We start from the raw sequence: 26,503 nt of genomic DNA on the forward strand, positions 1-26,503 counted from the left end.
GTGGCCTATAAACAGAGCAACACTTCACATGGCATGCAAGGAGCACGTCCTGCCACATTTTATTTTTTTCGGTTTGTCTGTAGCTCATTAACCCTAATGATTTAAACAGCGTAACGCGGGCTTGTTGGCGAGCCTCGGAATGGGGCTCTGCCAGGAAGAGTTTGGGATGTCAGATAGAGTCCTGACCCAGTGCCCATAATTTTGAGGCGAAGGTGTTAAGCCTCAAGTGACTGCTATTATAAATGTATATATTTAAAAGAAAGTCGTGTCAGTTACACCATTCATAACTCAAGAACGGCTGGACCAATTTTTATGATATTTGATTTTTTTGATTCCTCTTAGACGGGAATATCATAATAAGTATTAAAATATAAGATTCATCAAAAAAAAGATCCGCGGTACGAAGTTCGCCATGACAGCTAGTATAACATAAAAAAACATAGTCATACATACAGTCACACACACTAAACGTCACATTTAGTCATTATTGCTCCAACAGAATTTGTATGCTAAGCTTATAATTGTGTCTTGTTTCTTAATTTTTTGTTTTTATTATTAAGTTACTTTTAATTATCTTTATTGTATCCCACCCGGAAGTAAGTGATTTCTACGACACAGGGAATACTAGTGTGGGAATCACAAACTTTATCTGTATTCCATGGATAACTTTTTATGTATTTGTTTGAAATAAATTTGAATTAAAATGTTATTACACGGACAACAACGCCCTTCCAACTGGAACACAGCTTTGCAACGATAAAATAAATAAATAAATATACTACGACGATACACACATCACCTTCTAGCTACAAAGTAAGCGTAGCTTGTGTTATGGGTACTTAGATGTCTGATGAATATTTTTATGAATAATATAATAAAAAATATATACATTTAATAGAGATAAAAACCCAGACACTAAAAACATTCATGTTCATCACACATCCAGTTGTGCTGCTGTGCTTTGTTTGTAACAATGCTGCGAAGCGGCAGAAATATAAGCAAAGACAAATTAATTTAACGTAGGAAATAAGCCACCAGCAAAAGCTACACAGACTAATCAAATGATTCACCATAGCTTAACTTTTAAGAAGCCATAAAATGGTCTGAAACCTTAGTCACGCCGAGGTATGACGAAGGGAAATCAGTGCGAAATCCTCAAACGTGCCAGAGTCCCTACACAGTCGTTGTCATCCTGAGTTATTCAAAACACACTTGTGATTTACCGTCTTGTTACTGGATATGACATTTCGAGTTATACTACTGGTGGAAAACAATTACAGTTGTCTTGCACAAAAATAATAGATTAAGACGAGTTATAAAACTAAGATCATGCATATAAAACAGTTTTTTATAATTAATTATGTAATACTTATTTCGGCGTCCCTAGAGCAGTGGTGAGCGCCAGTGGGAGTCCCCGGTACGATCCCCGGCAGAGGAGTTCGGGATTTTTTTATTTCCGAAATTTTATCTGGCCTGGTTTCTGGGAGATCTTGGCTAGTTACCTTTCCAATAAAGTCGTGCCATTAAGCACTTTGAAGACTGAGGTGGGGGGGGGGGGGGGGATTTAGAAACACGTGTTTCGCAATTTTTCAAAATATCATCATCAGCACTTTAACCGCTGGACGTCCACTACTGGACATAGGTATTTTGTAGGGATTTCCAAAATCCACGATCCTGGGCCTCTTCCAAGCGGCTTCCAGCGACTCGCTTGCTGTCGTCGTTGGGGGTCGACCAATGCTGCGTTTTACAGTGCGGGGTCGTCATTCCAGCACCTTGGGACCCCAACGTCAACCGGTTCTCCGAGCTTTATGCCCCTTTTATTGCCACACAAGCTTCGCGACTTGTTGAGCTATGTGATTTGATCTCGTAGAGATACCACCGGCATAGTTCTCTCCATCGCCCGCTGAGTGACTCTGAGACTTGTAGTGAGAGACTACATTTCGGAGCCGTAAGTATTTTATACTTTTCTTCAAAATAGGGTGCAGGAAGATCATAGGGTATAGAAGCATATGGAAAAGATATCTACGGATCTTTGATTGGGAGCACAAATAATGACACAACTTAGTCGCAATCTGGCAATAATCTGCACAGTTAATTAACAGTAACTCCTTGCGTAATCACATCTAGAAATACAAGAGCTACAGCCTGCCTCGCACTTTTCCCTGCAATGTTTTTCATCTTACCCCCGAAATTACCGCGATAAGAACTTTTACCGCCCCGGGCCATAACGTTATTATCAACTTTAAAACCAATCTAACAAAGTTTAATATCGTCTGACAGAAAAATCCGGTTCCGCGGAAACAATTTCGTGAACGCAAACTTTGAAATGACAAAGATGGTATTTATATTTAAAAAGGTAAAAAGATTTTCGCGTGTTCTGTGTAAAAGGGACATTAATAATGACGCATTGGACTTGTAATGGGTATTTTTTTGTTATAATTTATTGTTTTTTTAACCTGGGGCCATGGCTTTATTATAGAGGAAAGTAATGATGTCAATTCCTTTGTACACAATTTTCTGAACTAAAGTAAAGTGACACTTTTTTCTAAATAGTGTTTTCCTCGACGAACATAGTAATAAGGATGGCAATATTTTAGAGCTGTTAGATCTTATTTGTTTATTTAGTTTTTCAAGAAAATTAGCACCAATGAATATCGCAGAGGAAAAAAAACCCAATTGTTCCAATCTAAGAAGATTTCTATGAAAATTGGGTGAACAAGCTTTAAACTAAAGCTACGAGGGTTCCAAACAGGTACGATACGTTTGATACGTTTTTATGCGTGGTGATATGCTTTAGATAACAAAACTCCTGGCCAAACCTCGTATAGGCCATCCCTGGTCAATCAAATACCACTAATTCTCAAGATACAAATTCCTTTAATTCATTTCTCAGTTTACGCTCACATTTGGCATGTCTGATGCGTGACGCATTGACAAAAGCCGTGGCCCAGGGGTGTTAGGTATTATGTAATTTATCGGTTTGAGGTGAAACGGTGATTTTTATGTGTATTTGGTTGAGTTTTAAAAAATATTTGTCTTTGAGAGTTCTATGGGTTTTATATTTCTCCGGATTAGGATTTTTAGCCTGCCATTATATTCCCAATGGATTTTCATATTTACCACAAAGATGGCAGATGGGTGGTGTAGTAACAGCTGCGATTACCTGTGTGCCCTGCGCGCTGATTCCAGCAGGTTGTCAGTCGCGGCGATTAACTCATCAACATCATCATCTTCATCATATCAACCCATTACCGGCCCAGTACAGGGCACGGGTCTTCTCTTACAATGGGCGGAGGTTTAGGCCGTAGTCTACCACACTGTTCCAGTGCGGATTACTGGACTTTAAACACCTTTGAGAACATTATGGAGAACCCTCAGGAATGCAGCTTTCCTCACGATGTTTTCCTTCAACGTTGAAGTGATATTTTTGACCCCCCCCCGTGAAGTCGAAGTCCTACCCACTGGGCCACTTACTGGGCGATTAAATCAAATCTCTCAGATTGCGTACATGTACCATTTATTTGGGTTCACACCGCACTAAATTTACAACTAATATAAGCCTTTGCGAATGAACAAGTTGGAACTGTCGAATTGTATAACGGGGTATACGCTCACCGAATTTAGTTTGCGGTCAGCTAATAAACGGGAAACAATAACTTGAACCCCTCCATATTTAGCAATCCGACGCCGCCGCAAAACTAACTTGCCGCATAATTTCATTATAACACTAAATCCCAACTAAAAGCTTCATCTAAGGCTACAGTAGAAAAGCCTGTGAGAAGCGAAGATATAGCTTTAAATATGAATCGTCGAACAGTGCGTGTTGCCAGTGATGACCTATGGCTCCGAAACATGGTCGCTAACTATAGGCCTCATAAGAAGGCTCAGAGTCACTCAGCGGGCGATGGACGGCGATGCTCGGAGTATCTCTACGTGATAAAATCAGAAATGTGAAGATCCGTAGAAGACCCAGAGTTACCGACATAGCTCAACGAGTCGAGAAACTGAAGTAGCAATGAGCGGGGCACATAGTTCGGATGAGGGATGGACGTTGGGATCCCAAGGTGCTGGAATGGCAGCCCCGCACTGGTAAACGCAGCGTTGGTTGACCCCCGACGAGGTGGACGGACAACATTAGGCGCGTCGAAGGTAGCCGCTGGATACAAGCGGTACAAAACCGTGTAATTTGGAACTCCCTACAAAAGACCTATGTCCAGCAGTGGACATCTATCGGTATGATGATGATGGTGAATTTTTTTTAATGTCCTGCTAGAATCTAGAAGTCTGTGCAGACTTCTAGATTCTTCGAGATCTATTGCACAGGGAGCAAGCAGTTATGTGGACTCCAGTGACGAGGAATGGCAAAAATATCCACGATTATTAAGAAGCATAATGGTGAGGAGAGAAGAAAGAGAAAGAGATGAGAAGAAAAAGAGAGAAAAAGCTTGAAGAAGGTCGATATGAAGTTATTGCTCAGCGTTTCCGTGTAGCCTGGCAGATTTGGGAGGGGTTGTTTTAGTCCGTGCAAGTCGGACATGCACTGTCATCAGGCAGAAATCCGAAGGGATTTTTTCCTGCTCAAACGAAAAAAAAAACTCTCAATATGAATTGTAATAAATGCTTTATTGTAATGAAATAAAAAGCTACTTTTGCAAAACATACAAAGTTGGCCGTTATTTTACTGTGGTGTGGTTTGAAGTGAATAATTTTTGCAACGAAAACTTTTTTTTGAAGTTATACTTCTTTTTACACGTTAGGGAAAAAATTATGAGAGTGTATTTTTACCATCCGGGCATACACCGTCACAAAAAATAGACACCATGAAGTAAGCCAGAAGTTAAGTTTATCAAAAAAGGTTTGACAGTGTACACTGTCAATTGTGAAAGTCTGCGGGCTCATTCCAGTGATTTAATTGTACTAAAATCTGATTTTAATGAAATTTTAATCTTATGTTGCTACTTAATCTATTTACATAATTGTATTTACATTAGGTAGTATAGCAGGATAGTGTTTTATCAAGCCAGGCCCTAAGAAATAGTATCAACTGCTTTCTAAAATACATAGGAAACTAGATCAAGTGTAGCTTAGACGCGAAGTTGAAATTCGATCGGGTATAAACAGTTAATAATCTTTGTTAAGTCTTAGCGAGCGCCTTTATCAAGTTATGGCTTTATTAAACTTCTTAATGTAAAGGTTGCGGGATTGGGAAAAGTTTACTCTATATCATGGTGACGACCTCCCTGGCTCAACGGTGAGCACTGCGAATATAAGTAGGAGGTCCCAGGTTCGAATTCCGGCAATGGCAATTTGGAAATTTATAATTTTGAATTTTCTCTGGTCTGGTCTAGTGAGAGGCTTCGGCCTTGGCTAGTTACCACCCTACCGACATAGACGTAAGCTAAGCGATTAAGCGTTCCGGCATGATGTCACGTAGTAACCGATTTGGGGTATGGATTTAATATAACCGCCATACTTCCTTACAGGTTGACTGATGAATTTTTTTTTATGAATAATATACATAAATACTGATAATATACATATAAACACCTAGACGCTGAAAAACATTCATGTTCTTCACACACGCATTTTCCAGTTGTGAAAATCGAAGAAAAAGATGTGCCGCTAAGCGAATGAGCGTTTAGGTACGATGTCGCGTAGAAGCCAATTAGGGGTATGACTACCATACTCCCAAACAGATTAGCCCACTACCATATTAGAGTGCATCGTAACTTACCAGTTGAGATTGATATCAAGGGCTAACTTGTAAAGTAAAAAAAAAACTTACTAGCGTGTAAATATGAAAAACGTGTAGCAACACCTCACGAGCATTTCAAGGTCATCGATGAATCGAACCCATAAAATTTTCCCCTACCAAGAATTACTCAAAGCGACTTAAGAAGTTTTCACCTCCACACAAATACCGAACCCTGATAATTTTCGCTTTTAAAAATGGCGCGATAAAGCCACTATTATAATCAATAGTCCATTACAGTCCTCTGCTCCAGCAGAGGACTAAAGGCATCTCAGTCTAACTAAAGGGAGAAGAAGCACAGATGCTGTCCATTTCAGTTATATTCTCTTCGTCTTCTCGTTGGACACCGTTGGGCACAGGAGGAGTGTTGACAACTGTTTTCTGATCTGCTTTCACTACATGAGGTGCCCTCAGGCCGACGATCCTTTCGCTTCTTCGAGCCCTATGGTTCAAACTCTTCCTGGCACGCCTGGATCCCCATTCCGAAGCACGCGAACCTTCCTGCGTTACGCTCTTGATATCATTATTGTTATTCAGCTACACACAATCCGAAAAAAAAAACTACACCTAACAGCTGTCATTAAAAAAAAAATTGTTTATTTGGGTATATAAAATTACTGTACACACTTATGGCTGGAGACTTCTTTTAAGGGTAGTATTACTACCCCTGTGTCAGAAGAATTGAATATTATTTAAAAAAAAATATCGATACTAATACTCGGGATGATTTATGGATTCTAACAATACCTCATACATCCTATTTAGGCTTTTCCCTATACATGAACCCTTAAAAATTACACCATTTTTGAGCCGGCGGCGTCAGAAAATTTAACTGCAAGTGGTTGCCAGCTAAACAAATTTATCTTAAGTCGATAAAAAACTATGAACCGCTTAACCCGATTTTTCATAAACAAAGTTTAATATTGTCTAAAATAAACTCTTAAACGTCGACGAACAACGGTGAGAGTTTAAAAATTGTTGCTGCGGTCCGAACATAAAATAGTTGTCTAGAACTTTCCAACAAAATAATCTACAGAGCGGAAATTCGGCCAGTTTTTTCAAAGTTCACGGAGAGTTATTAAAATTTGAACTGCGAATTTCTATCAACTATATTGTTAGGATAATCAGTTTAACACTGTTGGTGAAGGGTTGATACGCTTACATTGTATTAAATTAGTTTTAATTTAGGTCAGGTTATTTTACTATCCGTTAATTAAACTCCCACTTTTGATTAATCAAATTCAATGTATATTGTATACGTAACTCCTTTGTTAAATCTATTTCCATCACAGGCAAATTACCATAATCAATTGGTTTTTATTTTGCAATCTTAAGGTGATGTAGTTCAACCAACCTTACCTTGTTAAAATAATGCGTCTGTTTCCTGAGAGAGACAAAATTAGCCGCCTTATGAAATTGACAAGGTGGTAAACCTTGTCAATTTCATAAGGCGTTTTACAAAAAATTATGCATAGGATAAAAAGTTCCTTTTATAAATATATATAATACTAGCTGACCCGCGCAACTTTGTCTGCACCATATTGTTTTAATATCTTAAAAAACCTAGAAACTAATTGAAAATGAAGGAACCACTACCACTACCTACCAGGTCCAGTTTTATTTCCAAACTATGTTATTCCCCGTCGTCGCCATACGTGTTATTCTATACCCGTCGCAACTTCTAAACGATAGGTTCAATTAGAATAATTTAAAAATGAATTGGCAGGTATATAATCAGACTTAATATTTATATTATTTTATTTCTTTCGCATTTATAATATTAGCAGGATAGTACGCATGCATTCGATCGTTGTCCCATATGCCTTACGACATGCTGTTATTTGTCAAGAGTTTTCTCCTTTATCTCCGACAGTATTTATGAGATCTCCATCAAAATTAGACAATACATGCTTGATAGTATACACTTTAAAAAAAAAAGAATTATTAAAAATTTACTTAGCTATGAAGTAAAATTGATAAAAAAATTATCCCGTTTCCCGGAGGAAACTTATCGTTTATCGGGATAAAAAGTATTCTATATGTTGACCCGGAATACCAGCTACAACTATGCCAAATTTTATTCAAACCCGTTCAGTAGTTTTTACGTTATGCCCGGACAGACAGACAGACAGACAAATCTGTTTTAGACTCAGTATCGATTATAAAGCATCTCCCGGTTAAAATTTTCAAAATATATAAAATGTACAGAAATCTTGCAGCTATAGTTTTATTATAAGTATGTTGTTTAATCGTAGTTTAAAGAGGAGAAAATATTCATTTTTTGATGAAAAGTTCAGCCTCTCAATGTCCTACTCTCCGGGCTCTTCATTCGTATGATAGGGGGTTATGGAACGCATTTTACTTATATAAATCTGGACACTATCAATTTTCTAACTCAGGGCTCGTACTGATTTAATGAACAAAAAAATCCAATACTAATTTTGGGCCTTCAAGATTCAAGATTCAGCACTTAGTGATCCATAGTTCAATATACAAACTACTAGACCAATGAACGTTGATAAAAAGTTATAAGCATTTAAAGTTTTAAGTCTAAGGAAATCTGCAAACCTGGAAAAGGTACGTCAAAAGCAGACTCCTTACCAAAAAACCTAATCACTTGGCGATATGTGCCGGTAAATTTAATACGGATTTTCATAAGGATATTTTATTTTGTCTTAGGGGAAGCAGCTATTCGATCAAAATCTGCTCGCCTAACTGTGCTGGTACCACCTGAACCACCGAAGATCTTGAAAGGACCCGTTCTAGAAGCTGTGGAAGCCAGCGAAGTGATGTTGGAATGCGTGTCTGTTGGTGGGAAACCAGCTGCTGAAGTGAGTAAAATAATATTCATGTGATTTTATTTCGAAGGACCTATAAATGCATATGTTTAACCTCTATGCTATAGCACTTGAGTTTATATAACCTCAAGGTGCTATTGGTTAGTGTGCAATTGATGAAAATGATAATGACAGGATTGCTAGAAAGCTACATTTCACACAAGATATAGAAAAATAGGTAGAAAGTAGGAAGTTCCTTCTAAACCAAAAGTCACTTTATAAGTGCTTGAACTGAATATTAATTTTTCATACATTATCGAATTAGTATTTATGTATATATATATCGGTATATATCCAAATATATATGTATATTTATACACAATACCTACCTCTTTTGTTGAGTTGTGTTTTACGCCATTACTAGCTATAAGAGATCAAATTACACTTTAAACTTTGGGTAAATTTTTTTTGAACAATTGTTCAGTATTTTTATGTTATGTACAATTAAAGTATTTTGATTCCTTCTTTAATTATTAAAGCAATGTCTAAATTTTGTGCAACAGAAGCTAAGCGAATTTAAGTAATTACCAAAAATCGTCAGTAATAAACTATTTGTCAATGTCAGGGTACAGCAGGGGGTATTGATTTCACCGATATATTTCGTATAAGTGCATGATAATTGATTCGATGAATTTTTTAAAAAAATATAATAAAAGCTTTTGCTTTTAATATTCTTTCTTATATATTTTTTACTTACAGATAACGTGGGTTGACAACGATGGAGGCGTATTCAGCCAAGGCGTGACTTACACAGTTGAACAAATGTCAGACGGTCGCAGGTTCATTGCTCGGTAAGAAACTTTTATTTTAGTGAATATAAAATCGTTTTCAATATAGAATCGTGAAAAGTATGAAATTTACTAGCGTCAAAACTAAAATTGATTTAAAAAAGTATTCATAGTTGTCTTTCAGCGTATTCTTGGATTGGTACAACCCTTTTTATTCTAATTTTCATTGATAATATAATAGATAGATTTTTAGTTAAATTTTATGTATTGCCTATTGCCTTATGTAAATAATAAACGAGATATTTATATGTTGCCATATACAGATCACAACTTCGTCTCCGTCCAAGAAGACACCATCACGAACAAACGTACACATGTCAAGCTCAAAACACTGCGGATAGAGCATACAGAGCGGCTACTGTGAAACTAAAGGTATCAGTTTATTTGTCTCCTTGTTTTTCACATCCACACACACACCCACACACACACACACACGCACAAACACAATGTGTTTGCTTCCAGTGTATGAAGTCTTTATGGGGTAATGCTTGAAAATCAGCCCTGCACTCAATTTCTAATTTCACTTACAGCATCAAGGTGAGACAGTAATCTGTTCAGTCAATAAAACGAGGAAAACTTAACTTCAGAGCCAAAGTCTAAAACTCCGTTCTTATCAATCTATGGTATTTATTACCTCTCTGTTGTTTAATTTTTAGTAGTTTAACTTAATTTATTATATTTTATAGTTTTTATCTCATTCGTAGTGAATAATTTAAACGTAAAAAGTAAAAATGTAGGTACGTTATCTCATACATTTATTCACATATTTTCGTATATACTATACCTATACCTTTCGTATACGTCACCGTTTAAACGGTAAACGGCGAGGAATTGAAACCGTTATATTATTGTTGTCTATTTTAAGCAACGTACCTTTTCATAGCAAGCTTAAGGCGGTCTCACTGCAAACAAACAACGAAACACGGTCGAATTTAAATCAGTCCACTAGAACTTATATCTTGATACAGCGTTTTAATTCCATCACGAAGTGATTTTGACGCAATTTAAATTTAAGCTTGTTGACGTCACTCCTTAGACGTCCAATACCTTTGAAGTCATTTTTCATGTGTGGAAACTTTAAATTTGCTCAGTTGCTGTATAAGTAGAATATAAATTGACCTTATAAAAGCTTGAATGATTGAGAAAAAAGAACAAAAATTAAAATCGAGAAATCAACGTTAATATTAAATAAACGAAAAATAAAACCAAGACTTTCGCCTCAAAAATTGGATGCGTAATCTTGCTTGCGGCTTTAGCTTTTTGACATCAATGTTGTAAAGAAAGATTATTTTGAGGTTATTAATGGTGCATTGAAGTTTTCGACATTCGTGATTGATACAAAACAGAAAGAGTAAGAATAAGAATTCTTAAAAAGGGTTAACAAGGCTACCTATCCAAGAGCTGATAGTTACCTTGCCAAAGTATTAGTTTGGCCATTCAAAGGAGCAATGCTACCATTTTAATCATTATGCCTCGCTGCGGTTGTTTCGAAGTGGTAAGATTTTATTAAAATTTAGTTTTATTTTGGTACCTATGTTATTTTAGATAATTCTAGGTATTCTATCTTTGTTATTATAGTTATAGAGAATCGAAGTGGAAGTTACTAGGCATTCTTCTAATATAATGATTTCAGCAAAAAACCAATCGCTAAATAGAGTGGACGATTGGACTAGGAAAGCATACCCTTTAAGGAGATTAATGTTTTTGGGGATTTTCTTGGTCGGGGTGAATACAGGTTAATAAAGATTTGAACAAATTACGCCGGCTTGCCAATAGCCAAGACTAAGCTTTAAATCTACAAGATTAAAAGTAGTTTATTATATTGTTAGTCTACAAGCCCAATTATAAATAATAATCGTTTAACATTTTTTGAATTCTCAAATGTATTAAGCAAGGTAAATGACCTTATTGAGTCACGTTATAACCTATCTATTTATTGGCTTGGATTAATGTTCCTTAACCAACGCAAATGACTGCGTCATGGACACACCAGCTTCAACTAGGTTAAACAATCTTTTTTTTACGACTTCAAAGTTTATTTTATATATATTAATATAAAATGCAGTTTGTTTCTTATAACTTTATAATTTATTACTGTTAAGTATAGATTTGAGAAAGGGCTTTAGATTAGTCCCATAAAAATTTCATCAACATTGGTTGATACTCGTAGTAGTTTGGTTTTTTAAATTAAAATGTCTGGAAAAATTATTATGCTATGCGAGTAAACGAAAGTACGCATTTTGGTATTTCTACCCATGAATACGTTGCGTTATTTACAATAAAGGCGGTTTTTATATTTTTTCAGAATGTTATTATCTATTATAACGCTTCGGTTGAACGTCAACTTTTCCTAACTATTGTCACATAAATAAATGAGAAATAAAACAAAGACTTCGCCAGCGAAAATTGGACGTGTAATCCTGCCTACATTCTGTGGTGTGATGTCATTTCTGCCTCAGATATTTTTGAAGTTCCTAACTTCGTTGGCAACTTTTATATGAAATTCTAGATGTCTTATTTGGCGTAAATCTTCTCCGCGATATATATAATCTTTATTGTTTCGTTAGGTTTGTTGGAAGTTCTCGTGGATTTTGTCAAGTTTCGTAACCAAATGACTTAGGAAAAATGATTTTTGATTTATAATTGGACCTTTAACTTCTTTGGCGTCTACGTAGCCTGCGTGTAATTGCTTTTAACTCCCTTTTTTATTTACTTTCTTGGTTTTATTTCCTACTCATATTTTAATATTTAATTTAATGGATTATTTTTAAATTAAAAAGTAGGAAAATTCTTGGTGACGCATTACTACGTATTGTACTGTACTTATGCAAAGTAATTACTTTTAAATTAACTAAAACAGTTATATTCAGTTACTTCTTTAATAGTTAAAAACCACTATCAAAAGTTTTCATAACCATAATATATAGCTTGGTACTTACTCGTACTATAAACTTAAAAACGAGCTTTTCTTAAGTAATCATAACATTTTCAGTAGTCTTGTGTTTAGAATAAAAAATAGTTTTAAGACTGTTCTGTATCGTCTCATGACCGCTTTAGTGATTTTGTGAAAAGTATACACAATACAGCGAAGAAACTTCGATCGTAATTTAGAATACTTTTGCGCAAACCTCTTCAAAAAACTCTGATAATTCCATCGGTGGGACACGTTATCGGTTTAGAATGACAATTTGTTGACGACCTCCCTGGCGCTGTGAATTTAAGTGGGAGGTCCTGGGTTCGCTTCCCAGCAGGGGCAATTTAAGATTCTAAAATTTCTGCATTTTCTCTGGTCTGGTCTGGTGGGAGGCTTTGGCCGTGGCTAGTTACCGCCCTCCCGACAAAGACGTGCCGCTAAGCAATTTAGTGTTCCGGCGATGTCGCGTAGAAACCTATTAGGTTAGGTTAACAGGTTAGCCCGCTATCATCTTAGACTGCACCATCACTTTTCACCAGGTAAGATTGCAGTCAAGGGCTTACTTGTAGTGGAGTAAAAAAAAAAGTTTATGAGCTTGAAAATCACAGACAAATACACTACGGTTATATTTTCTTGCACACAATATTATTCTCTATGGTCGAGCATAGGTGGTTTAATTAAAAAACTGTCTATTAATTAATTTACTATTATATTGTTGATCTGGAATATGATTAAAAAAAACGAAAATAAAATTATTTACAATATCTTGGTTACTTTAAATTTATTGAGACAGCAAAAAAATGCAAAATAAAATGCGGAAATGAAAAAGTGCATGTAGCGACCACAAAGCATTTAGTTTGCAACGTTCTCAAATCGATACCTTTCATACCACGCTGTTAAGATGAGACGTAAACCGCATACAATAAAAATAAATGATGTCAAGTTGCACCGATATGGTCACATAAAATCGAATGAGGTAAAATAAAAGTGTACCAGCTTGCACACATAAATTACTCCTTAAGCCAAAGCCACCAATAAACGGATAAAGGAAAAACGTAACGAAATATAGAAACAGACTGAAGAAAAACCTTCTCCGCAATTTTTGTCTTTCCCGTGAATTTTCGCCGAATGGCCGTACAACGTCCAGAATAAAATGGCCTAAGAGCAGCGTACAACTTTCTGACTTATCTGCACTTTACTATCGCGTACAAGAGTAGGGTGGGTCGATGAAATTTGGTTGTGGTTTATACTCGTAAAGTGAAAATAAGAGGGGAATGGAAGGTTCTAATTTTGCGACGAAGCTCTGGAAGTGTCAGCAAAGCCTGTATCACGTTGGACGGAACTTTTTTAATGCTGGAAATTCCTTTTTCTATTTGCTAATAAAGTTTTAGTTTTAGATTAACTTCAAGTATTAGATGACCTAAAGCGGTGATAGCCTAGTGGGCAGGAGCTCGACTTCACTTTCGGGGGGCCGAGTTCGAATCCCAGCATGCACCTCTAAATTTTCTAAGTTATGTGCGTTTTAAGTAATGAAAATAGCACTTGCTTCAATGGTGAAGGAAAATATCGTGAGGAAATCTGCATGCCTGAGAGTTCTACATAATGTTCTCAAAGGTGTGTGGAGTCCACCAATCCGCACTGGGCCAGCGGGGTGGACTAAGGCCTTAAGCCTATGACTGTGTCATAAATTTAAATTATTCAGTATTGCTAAGCCTGAAATGAGGGGTTTGCTGCTGTCCACTGAGGAGTTCTGTCCTGTATCTCCAACCACAGTTTGGGCAAAATTAAACACATATACCTCTATAGTACAAAAATAATTATATAATTCGGTTTAGATTTGTCGGAGTTATGGTGTAAAATCGTCAAACACTCATACCCTCTCCCAAAGGAACCGAGCTTAATGTCGGAATAAAAAGTATCCAAAATTACTTCTAGCTCTTTCGAGTATATGTTCAAAGTTTCATAAGGATCGGTTAAGTAGTTTTTGCGTGAAAGCGTAACAAACAAACTTACATTCAAATTTATAATATTAAAGTAGGGTAGTAATTCGGTTACACGCTGTATACAGTAGGTACGTTAAAAAGGAAGTGCAGGTACTTACGATATACCTGGTCATGTAGAATGCTAAGCATGTTGCCAGACCACTGTTTGTTGTTGCGCCCCTGGTATTTCACTTTGAAATTAATCCTTTTTGAATTTCCTACATTTAAATAAACTTTGTTATACTGATTTATCGTTTAAACTGGTTTTTAGGTGTTGCTAAAATATGTTAACATATGAATGCGAAAACTTTTGCTGTGGCTAACTTTCTGTTTATAAAGTTTTTCTTTTTTTTATTCCGGTACAAGTTAACCCTTGACTGCAATCCGGTGGGAAGTGATGATGTAGTCCAAGGTGGTAGCGGGCTAACCTGTTAAAGAGTATGGTAGTCATACCCGTGGATTCTACGCGACACTGCACCGGAACACTTAATCGCTTAGCGGCACGTTCTTTTGTGGTAACTAGCCATGACCAAAGCCTCCCACCAGACAAGCACAGAAAAAAATCTGAAATAGTAAATTCCCAAATCGCCCTTGCCGGGAATCCAACCCGGGACATCCTACTTAAATTTATAGCGCTCACCGTTGCACCACGGAGGTCGTTTTCTATTATTACCAACCATTTTTACAGTATAAGAAAGTCGTGACTTGTTTATTCTCACTTATGTTTCTTTAGATTGCAGTAAACGTTTGACATCATAGATTGCTTTTACTTGGCAATATAAAAAGAAGCTTACTTTAGAGTAATAATTTTTTTAAAGTTAGGTCTGACTGTTTGTGACTCTATATATATTTTACTAGCGGATTGCCCGCGACTTCGTCTGCGTTTGATTTTGTTTTTAAAGTATTCAGTATCGCTAAGCCTTAAATGAGGGGTTTGCTAGTGTCCGCTGATGAGTTCTGTCCTCTATCTCCAACCACATTCATCAGATCTACACAAAGTTTGGGCAAAATTAAATACATATTATAATCTCTATAGTACAAAAATAATAATCGGTTATAATTTGTCGGAGTTATGGTGTAAAATCGTCAAACATTTTCATCCCCTCTCCCAAAGGCACTGAGCTTAATGTCGGGATCAAAAGTATCCTATATTACTTCTTACACTTCCAAGAATATGTGTACAAAGTTTCATGAGGATCGGTTAAGTAGTTTTTGGGTGAAAGCGTAACAAACAAACTTACATTGGCATTTACAATATTAGTAGGGATAGGGATAGGGATAGGGATAGGGATAGGGATAGAGATAGGGATAGGGATAGGGATAACTATCATCGCTGTCATCTTTGTCTGTATATATATTTTATAGCTGTCATCACCTAGTGGTTACGACTTCGGCTTCAAAATACAGTAGTCCCCACCAGTTGGGTCTTACCACGGAATTCGTACGAGGCGACTTAGGGAATATAACTTACTAATTTCGTCAAACCAACTTTAATTTAATTTATAATTACTGTATTTTCTCTGTTCAACACACACCATAACAAAGAGGTACCGCCAAAACATCTTATTTTTTATGTGGATATTGGAATAATCTTCTCAAATTAGTTTATTGTCATCGGTCCTCGATATGTCAACAAAGTTTGAACAAAATCTGATCGTTCAAAGTAGGACAAAATCGAGCTCAAAGGAGTCGGTTACAAACATACAAACATACAGGTGAAGCTAATAAAAGCGTGTTAAAAATACGAGTAACGGGTAGAGATAACTATCTTGTGGCGCGCATCTTATCCCTACAGTTTAGACTGCAGTCAAAGGCTAACTTGTAGTGAATTAAAATTCAAAATTCATTTATTTCAAGTAGGCCTACTTTATAACCACTTTTGAAAAGTCAAGTATGTCTGTCTGTTGTGACTCTACAACCGGTTTGGAGAGCAGATTCTACCGAAGAGCCGGCAAGAAACTCAGTAGTTGCTCTTTTCCAACATCAACATTTACAATCACTTATCTATCTTGCGGGAGATGAGAGCGAAACTGTCTTCCAATCTACCTTCTCATTAATCAATTGTATAGTAACCTCGCTGTATTAAATGTGTGTTAAGATAATATTACGATAAAAAATATATGCGATTTTTAAATAACTGTGTTTAAGAAAGTTTATCTTTTACGTGTTAGCTGAAACGAGGAACCCTTATAAAAGCTTGTAGAATTCCACAGAAGCCTTTCTTTGATCGTAGAAGCTTAATCGCAGCTTAATGCATGTGAATTGTAGTTGCAGGGTACTTTGACAAAGAAGTTACGATGGGGTGTTTAATGGATTTATTCACGCTCTTAATACTTTAGTCTATGGCTTCGTCTAGACATTGAACTCTTGAATAATATCGAACGTGAATGCTCTTCAGATTTGCATATTTGTATTTTATGGCAAGCGGCGATAGCATAGTGGTTAGGAATATGGCGTCACTTTTACAGGATCGAGGTTGATCCCCTTTAGCACGCAGCTCTAACCTTTTGGTTTTAATGACGGTGGGTTGGTGGAGTGGGCAGTGAGCCTGCTCTCTGAGGCCAAGTCTGTGGTTTCGATTGCCACAACTGGACATGTTTGTGTGAAGAATGCGAATGTTTTTTTTTTGTGTCTGGCTATTTATGTGTATAATTTAAGTATGTTTGTATAATTTTCATGTATTAGCTACGCTTGCTTTTGGGCTGGATGGCGATGTGTGTATTGGCGTGTAATCTATATTTATAATAAAACTATAACAGGAAGATTTCTGTACATTTAATATATTTTGAAAATTTTGACTTGGGGATGCTTTATAATCGATACTGAGTCCAAAACAGATTTTTATTTAATTTTTGTCTGTCTGTCTGTCTGTCTGTCTGTCTGTCTGTCCGTCTGTCTGTCTATCCGGGCATCACGTGAAAACTACTGAATGGATTCAAATAAAATTTGGTATAGTGGTAGCTGATATTCCGGGTCAACATATAGGCTACTTTTTATCCCGATAAACAATAAGCTTCTCCCGGGAAATGAGATGAAAATTTTTATCAATTTTACTTCATAGCTCCGTTAAATTTGAACCGATTATATTAATTCTTTTTTATTTAAAAGTATATAATATTATGCATGTTGTGTAATTTTAATGAAGATCGGATAAATATTAAAGGACATAACTATTCAAAGATAACAGCGAGTCGCAAAGCATATGGGACAGCGATCGAATGCATGCGTACCATCCTACTTATATTATATTTGCGAAAGTTTGTGAGTAAGGATGTATGGATGGATTGACATGTTTAAAGTAATCATTATTACCTACAAAAAAGTCTGGGAGGCTAAATGCCTAATTATTAGGACACAATAACCGCTTTTTGTTATAATTTGTCAATCAAAACACGGGTACAATCTTAAGATGGTGAAGTTCCTATCAGATCCAAATAAATAATAATTTCTCTTCAAATTATTCAAATTGGATCTATCGTTTATACGTTACTACGGGTATAGACATGCTAAAAGATATTAAATCCGATAATAAAATTTAAATTGCGCGGGTCAGCTAGTATATTTATAAAGTATTCATTTATTTACGTTATAAGCAATTCAATATAACCTGAAACAGGCAAGTCTACAAATACGCACTTGGCCAGCGCCTAAGCACTTCTCATTCTGAGATGAGACCCTGATGGTGAAATGATGTCGTGCTCTGCAGTGGGCAATGGGTAGATATTAATAATGACAATGACGATGTCAGCTTATTCATTATGAATGAATGAATGAATGAATGAATACACTTTTATTGTACACCACATAAACATAACAAATAAACAGTAAAAATTTAACAAAAGGTATACAATTTGGCGGCCTTATCACTACATAGCGATCTCTTCCAGGCAACCAAAGGCGTTAACAACTGCTCAAGAAGAGAGGTAGGTGGGGCATTTAAATAAACATGCATAAACCTATATATACAAATATACATTATTATAATTTTCTAAACATTATTAGTACTATTATAAGATATAGCAGGTACCTAAAGGTCGGGTGGCGAATTAAAGGCGGGTGGCGAATTAAAGGGGAAGTTTGCCACCCAACTAATGACAGGCCTAAGAAGGTGGCGTGCCGTGTAGTGCACGCCTCTCTGGAGGATTTGGCAGCGATCAGGCCAGTGATGATAGGACCCGCCACGCACTGGGGGGTCAAAACCTTGGCGAGAGTGCGGTGAATACGCAAGTGAACCCCGTGCTCTCACTTATAGGGCTATCGAGGGACACTAACTACTCCGTTTCCCCCAACGGAGTGGTATGCGTCAGGCATTTTCTCTGTAATAAAAAAAAAAAAAAAAAAGGTACCTAAAGGTAGCTTTAATGTGTTTAAAAACCAATTGTTTTAAAAAATCCTGCAATTTCGTTCAAAGTTCCCATGCAGATATCTACGAAACACAATTAAGAATTTTTACGAGAGCACAAAACAGAACTGAGTCGTTTTCCCATTTAATTTTTCTCGCATTTCCCCCGAGCATGAGTCTGCAGAATATCTTGTAATTGGATTGTTATGCTACAACCGAACTGAGAAACTCCAACTGCCGTATAAAATAACTATTATTTAAGCTCATATCCCTCTGCTAATTCTCTGGAATTTTCATTTGGTTTAGAGGAAATTTGGTCTAGTGGGAGGCTTCTGCCGTGGCTAGTTACCACCCTACCGACATAGACGTGCCGCTAAGAGATCACGTAGAAACCGATTTATTTATTTATTTATCTATTCAATTACAAGTCCATTACAATGTCATATAGATTACATAATTGTTATATTTTCAAAAATAATGTCAATCTAATGTTTACAATTGAAATGGAACCCTGTGAGGGCGCTGTAACCAGATTAGGGGTACGGATTTAATATAACTGCCATACTTCCTTACAGGTTGACTGGTGAATATTTTTATGAATAATATACATAAATACTTATAATATACATATAAACACCTAGACGCTGAAAAACTTTCTTGTTCATCACACTAACATTCGATTCAGACCTTGGACTCAGAAAGCAGGGTCACTGACCACTGCGCCGAGAGAATGATCGTCCAAATATAGTGTTATAATTTAAAAAATAATCCATATACCCTCGACTTACAATATAGTGTACAATATTCTAGCACTCAACCCTCTTCATTTGGTACTAATATTGAGAGAGTTTATTCTAATAGACAAACGACTTTATTTAATATTCATATTGAGGGAGTTTAAAAAAAATATTTAATCCATCATTTTGTTCGATTTTCATCAAGCATAGCTCAGAACACTCCGGATTTATTCAACCATTCAAAGAAAAATAACAAAGTCAAAATCGGTTCTTCGTTCGGGAAATATGAAGCCACAGATAGACACACCCTAACACAAACTAACACACACACACAGGCACATAGACACGTCAAAGTTATGGGCGATGGGGTTTTTTTCACTGGAATTTGTTTGAACTCAGAATAATTTTCTAAAAATCAAAATCGGTCCATTCGGAAAATACGATGCCACAGACTTACACACCCTCACACACACTACAGACACCTAAAACTAATTGCACCCCGTCGTTTTTATGTCGGGGGTTAAACAATAGAACCTGTATAGCCATCATTATTTTATGGAGCCCGTTTTGATTGTAATGTTTTTGCTTCGATTGTTGGGGTGTAAGGGTGAACCTCCCATTCAGCCTCCCGAATTGCCAACCTCACCTGTCCGTGATGCACCGTGCCCTCTAATCGACAAGGCTCAAGCGATCGTCAAGTGGCGGTATAACAGTTTCAAACTGGCTAGAGTTGACGAATAGTTACCTCCCTACCAACTTGAAATGAAAAAAATACATATATTTTTAAGGAAATGTAAAAGACATTTTTTAGCCAACAGTTTAAAAACTACAACTGTTTGATAATGAATGTCTGAATGTAAACATTTAGAATAAGTTGTTAAAGATTCATACAATTGTATAGATATATACTTGCGAACTGGCCATCCTCGCCATAAACCCAGAGTTTCTAAGAGGATGGCCGATGTTATTGGAAAATGTTTGTTATATTTTAATTTAAACAATGAAAAGAAAAAGCACATTATTTATTAATAGAAAGATTTGTTTAATTTTTATACCAACAATACCAATGGTATTAGTTAATTGAGAACAATTATTCATTGTAAAGTCAACATCTCCTGATGATGCTCCGGTTTCGGAGCGAAACGTGCGTAGAGGGTGTATTGCCGAGGATCTGTGTGGTGTGGAGTATAAGGATTGAAGAAATTATAAATTACACCACACAGATTCTCCTCCTTTTCGCGGAGTATAGCAAATTAAGCTTAATTTTGATAATATATCATGGATTTCCGCAAAGTAACGCCTGCTTCTATACAATATACAATGAACTCGTATTTATTTTCTACTAGGTACTGTAACGTTCGTCGTCCGCGTTTTAAGGTGTTTTTATGAATCCCGTAGGAACAAGTGGTTTCGTAGGATAAATAGCCACCTATGTTACTCTCCGTCCTTTTGACTAACTAATCCAGTTCCAGTAACTAGAAATTTGCCAAGAGTCAAGATGCCATAAATGAATGGGCATTAAGGAAGGACACAAACTAACTATCGCATTTATTATAAATGCGATAGTTTGTTTGTGAGGTATTATATACCTAGTAAGAATAAGAAAAATAAGGTTAACAAAATAAACGATAATACAAATCATATGCACAAAGGCGGCCTTATTGCTTGAAGCGATCTCCTTCAGTCAATCTCTTTGCTTGAAGAAACATATGATATAAAACGGGATAGTGCAATATTCAAATTTGCTAATTGAACATTACTTTTACAATACATACTAATACTACATATTAGTAATGGCCACAGCCTCTGACTCATTAACCATCGTCTTTATTTTCTTGATTGATCACTATGTTTTCCTTCGCCGTTTAAGTTTAAGTTATATTGATTTTCGTAAAAATAACTCTGTCCACTCGAAAGGGAAGCTGAACTTTTAACCACTGTTAATTATCTTATCATTTGTCATAAAGTATCATGAAAATCTAATTGAAATCCAAATGCGATGTCGCAAATGAAAATAATTTATTATTATTGAGTGTACTATTATTTAATGTATTATTATTATTTTGTATCCTTACTAATATTATAAATGTCAATGTAAGTTAGTTTGTTACGCTTTCCCACAAAAACTACTTAACCGATCCTCATGAAACTTTGTACACATATTCTTGGAAGTGTTAGAAGTAATATAGGATACCTTTTATCCCGACATTAAGCTCGGTTCCTTTGGGAGAGGGGATGAGTGTTTGACGATTTAACACCATAACTCCGACAAATTAGAACCGATTTAAATAATTATTTTTGTACTATACAGGTATATGTTTTTTAATTTTGCCCAAACTGTGGTTGGAGATAGACGACAGAACTCCTCAGCGGACTGCAGCAATTTAATGCCACATAAAAAAACAAACGTAGACGAAGTCGCTGGCAACAGCTAGTTTAATAAATAATTTTGTTTTGTTGTAGATACAATATGCACCGAAAGTGAGAGTCCTTATAAAATCAAGATCAACCAATGGCATGGTGCATGAAGGTGATGCTTTGGTTGTAGGTAAGATTCCAGAAAAAAGAGAAATTTAAAGAATTATTTAAATTAATTTGTATTAAGAAACATCCTGAATGAAATGTGAGCGGCGCGCCGCGGCAGCATCTGGTCTTTCGCTTAAGCAAAAATTATATTCGATTAGTACTTCATTTGTAGTGTTACAAAGTAGACTTCAATTGTAGAAAAAAAAAACATGTTTAACTACGATAGCTTCTTAATGGAAAATAACTTTACTATTTATTATAAATGTCCGAAATTCTCATCATTATTGTTTAAAACGAAATTATTACTACACAATCTTTTTTAACAATTTTTCCGACTAAAAAAAAAACTAAAAAATGAAAAAAAAAAAAAAATTGTAGAATAAGTTAAATTAAAATTCAATATTCAAATTCAAAATTAATTTATTCCAATTAGCCCTATAATATAAGCACTTTTGAAACGTCAAGTATGTCTGTTGTTTTAGTGACTCTACCACCGGTTCGGAAGGCAGATCCTAAGGAGATGAAACCGGCAAGAAACTCAGCAGTTGCTCTTTTCCAACAACATTTTACAATCATTTTTCTATCTTGTGTGAGATGAAAGCGGGTTAAATAACTTTCTATATATAAGTAATTCATTTAACCCGCTTTCATATAACTCGGGTTAACTTATATATTATAGTGAAATAAGAAAAAAAAAGATATTAATGGTTGTCTTTGCCATAGGATGTCAAGCAACAGCCAATCCCAGCAACCTGATGTATCGTTGGTTCATCAACAATGAACAAGTGCCAACTGCTAAGAACAACGAATTGGTAAGCATATTTCAGAGGCTTTAGAAGTGCATTATTAACTGTCTCTAAGACTTATCTGTGAAACCGAAACCCTAATAGTTTTTGAGTGAACAACTGCCATAGTTTTTCCTGAATGAAATCAGATGCAGCCCTAAAATCACATGCAAAATTAAAACAAGTGACTCCTGTCACTTTATTAAGTACACGTAGTGTAGCGTGGGTAAATTGAAATTCAAATTAAATTCAAATTTTTTTTTTTGATGTAGGCCTACCACAGGCACTTATAAAGCGTTTATACATAATATATTTACATAATTGCAAAGGGATAGTGATAACTTCGTTCGTCAACTTAACCCTAAAGCTACGAGGGTTCCAAACGTGCCCTGGTCTAAGAAGAGCCCACAACAAACTTAGCCGGGTAATTTTTTTTTATTATCACCATCTCGCAGTAAATTAATATTAAGCTATGAAGTTAGAGCTATTCACACCTAAGCTTTTTTATCGTTTAAGTAATTCTTAAAATTATAATAGGATTTTAGGTACTATGCACGTGTCGGTATTTGATCTTCAATATTCAATTAACGTTATAACGTTAATGAATTTAATGATTAGGTACGTCAACATTAATAGTCCGCTTAATATAATTTATTAGCTTAGATACCAACATTCTGTCACTGCGATAATTAGATTCAATAAACGCTTTGTACACACTAATGTACGAGTATGTCTCTATACTAGTATTATCAATGCTGAAGAGTTTGTTTGGATGAACGCGCTAATCAGTAACTTCTAGTTTAAACTGAAAACAAAATATTAGTGTTGGATAGTCCATCTGTCGAGGAAAACTATAAGCCATATAACATGACGCTACAACCTCTAGTAGGGGAGCATTATGGAAAAAATATTCCTTTTGAGTGTATCCGATACGTGCGATAAACGGTTAAAGCTACTATTATCAAAATTTAGCTTAATTTGCTATACTCCGGAAACCGGTGCATCCTCAGGAGATGTTGACTTTACAATGAATAATTGTTAACAATTATTCATTATATAGCATGGATTTCCGCAAAGTAACGCCTGCTTCTATCCAATGGTTAAAGCTACGCCAAAATAATTGATGACGATATTGTTCCTCTTTAAAAGTTAAAAAAAAAGTCCGGGACATTGGATAGAAGAAGGCCTTAATTCGCGGAAATCCGTGATATATTATGAAACTATATAATATTATATATATACTTATAATAAAACTGTAACTGGAAGACTTCTGTTCATTTAATATATTTTGAAAATTTTGACCGGGGGATGCTTTATAATCGATACTGAGTCGAAAACAGATTTTTATTTAATTTTTGTCTGTCTGTCTGTCCGTCTGACTGACGTGAAACTACTGAACGGATTTAAATACAATTTAGTAAAGCGGTTGCTGGTATTCCGGGTCAACATATAGAATACTTTTTATCCCGATAATCAATAAGTTTCCTCCGGGATACGGGATGAAAATTTTTATCAATTTTACAGACAGGCATACAAAAATTAAATAAAAATCTGTTTTGGACTCAGTGTCGATTATAAAGCATTCCCCGGTCAAAATTTTCAAAATATATTAAATGTACAGAAATCTTCCAGTTACAGTTTTATTATAAGTATAGATTATAAGAATTCATCAGTCATCTAAGTACCCAACCATACCACATAACACAAGATAATGCTTACTTTGGGGCTAGATTGCGATGTGTGTAATGTCGTAGTATATTTATTTATTTATTTATGCTTCTATCCAACATTTAACATAATATTCCTAGCGGAAGGCTGTTAAAGAATTACCGCTTCAGCATAGTTTCAAGTTTTTTTACGCGGGACGTACTCCGTACATCTGCAGTGTGCATTTTACATAAGTCGTGTAGGAGGGTGCAATGAGCATCTCTGTACATTTAACCTCTTTACCGTTCCATGTAATGGAAAAACGTTTATTACAGCGCAGTGGGCAGCTAACCTGCTTTCTGAGTTTAAGGCTGTGGGTTGTGTGTGTGTTTGTTTATTGTTTATAAATTGCTACATGCATAAGAGGCATGACGCCCCGCCCGGGCATTGCAATAAAATTTGTCAAAATTATTTTTATTTATTTACTTAATTTAAATTTTATATTGAAATTAAAATTATTATTACAATTGATTTCAATATTAAAATATATCAACTTAGAACAAAAGGTAAAAATCTACTAATATAAATGTCAATGTAAGTTTGTTTGTTACGCTTTCACGCAAATACTACTTAACCGATCCTCATGAAATTTTGTACACATATTCTTGGAAGTGTTAGAAGTAATTACTGTGGTTGGAGATAGAGAAAAGCAAAACCCTCATTTAAGGCTTAGCGATACTGAATACTTTAATTTTTTTTAGATCTTCAACTAAATTTAATGCCACATCAAAAAACAAAATTAAACGCAGACGAAGTCGCGGGCTAAAACAGCTAGTAAATAAATAAAATCAAAATATTAGAATCTATCAACTTAAAACATAAGAATAATTTCGTTTCGTGTGTAGATGTGCTTGGAGATGAAGGACATATAATTCTTCAGAAGAGGGATCCCGAAGACTTAACGATGCTGAATATATAGCATTAAGACGGCCGATTGGCGAAGTGGGCCACGTCTCTGCTTTCTGAGCCATGGGCTCGATTTCCACAACTGGAAAATATTTGTGTGATGAATATGAAAGTTTTCCAGTGTCTGAGTGTTTATCTGTATGTTATAGTCAAAGTCAAATATTTCTTTATTCAAATAGGCACATAGATGGCACTTTTGATGCGTTATTATATACAAAATGTGTACATAGCAGTGAGTAGTGATGGCGATAACTACAATCGTAAACTTAAAACTAAAGCTACGAGGGTTCCAATCGCGCCATGGTCTAAGAAGAAGCCCACAACAAACTTAGCCGTGTGTTCTTTTTGTTATCACCATCTCACATTGTCATTAGAAAATATTTAAGAAGCAACCTGGTTAGAGCAATTGTTTACACCCAAGCTTTTTTATCGTTTACGTAATCCTTTATACTATAATAGGACTTTTCTATAAGCTTTCGCTTAATACAAACTTTGAACTTCTTTAGTGACATCCCCAAGATATCAACCGGTAATTTATTGTAAAATTGTATACAATTTCTTTTAAATGAATTGCTTATTTTCCTGTTCCTGTATAAGTATTTATGTATGTTATTCATAAAAAAAATCATCAGTCATCTTAGTTACACAACACAAGATACGCTTACTTTGGGGGTAGATGGCGCAGGGACAATTTAAATATTAATAATTTCTGAATTTTCTCTGGTCTGGTCTGGTGGGAGGCATCGGCCTTAGCTAGTAACAACCATACCGACAGAAACTTGCCGCTAAGCGATTTAGCGTTCCGGTACGATGTCGCGTAGGGGTATGGTTTTAGTATAACTACCATACCTCTAAAATTTTAGCCCGCTTCTATCTCAGAATGCTTCACTCGTAGGGGAATAAAAAAAACAAACATTTTCCGGTCGTGGGAATCTAACCCACAAGCAGGATCACCGACTCAGCCGTAATGCAGGAAGATAGCATAAAATGGACTTGACCTACACATATACGACTTCTATAAAACATTAGGGTAGGCAGCGCTTTAGTGCATGTATGAAGTGCACGCCTCTGTTAATGTTTAATGTTGTTGCAGGTCATATCCAATGTGTCCCGGAGGCACAACGATGCGACGGTAAAATGCGAAGTTCAGAACAAAGTCGGTAAAAGCGCCGACTCCAAAACTTTGGAGGTCTCTTGTAAGTTATTGTTATGTTCTTAGAAATCCCA

At 35.8% G+C, this 26,503-nt stretch overlaps 1 protein-coding gene across 1 annotated transcript in view; it reads left to right on the forward strand.

The window, feature by feature from the left end:
• Window positions 1-26,503, forward strand: part of LOC120634840 (irregular chiasm C-roughest protein-like) — a 123,301-nt gene that overhangs the window by 59,866 nt on the left and 36,932 nt on the right. Inside the window, exons 5-10 of the mRNA XM_039905669.1 lie at window positions 8,432-8,583; window positions 9,289-9,380; window positions 9,641-9,749; window positions 21,816-21,900; window positions 22,602-22,690; window positions 26,370-26,472. Coding sequence (XP_039761603.1) covers window positions 8,432-8,583; window positions 9,289-9,380; window positions 9,641-9,749; window positions 21,816-21,900; window positions 22,602-22,690; window positions 26,370-26,472 — 630 coding nt within the window. The remainder of the gene's footprint in view (window positions 1-8,431; window positions 8,584-9,288; window positions 9,381-9,640; window positions 9,750-21,815; window positions 21,901-22,601; window positions 22,691-26,369; window positions 26,473-26,503) is intronic.

Source organism: Pararge aegeria, chromosome 25 (genome assembly GCF_905163445.1).
Source record: "Pararge aegeria chromosome 25, ilParAegt1.1, whole genome shotgun sequence".
Lineage (NCBI taxonomy): Eukaryota > Metazoa > Arthropoda > Insecta > Lepidoptera > Nymphalidae > Pararge > Pararge aegeria.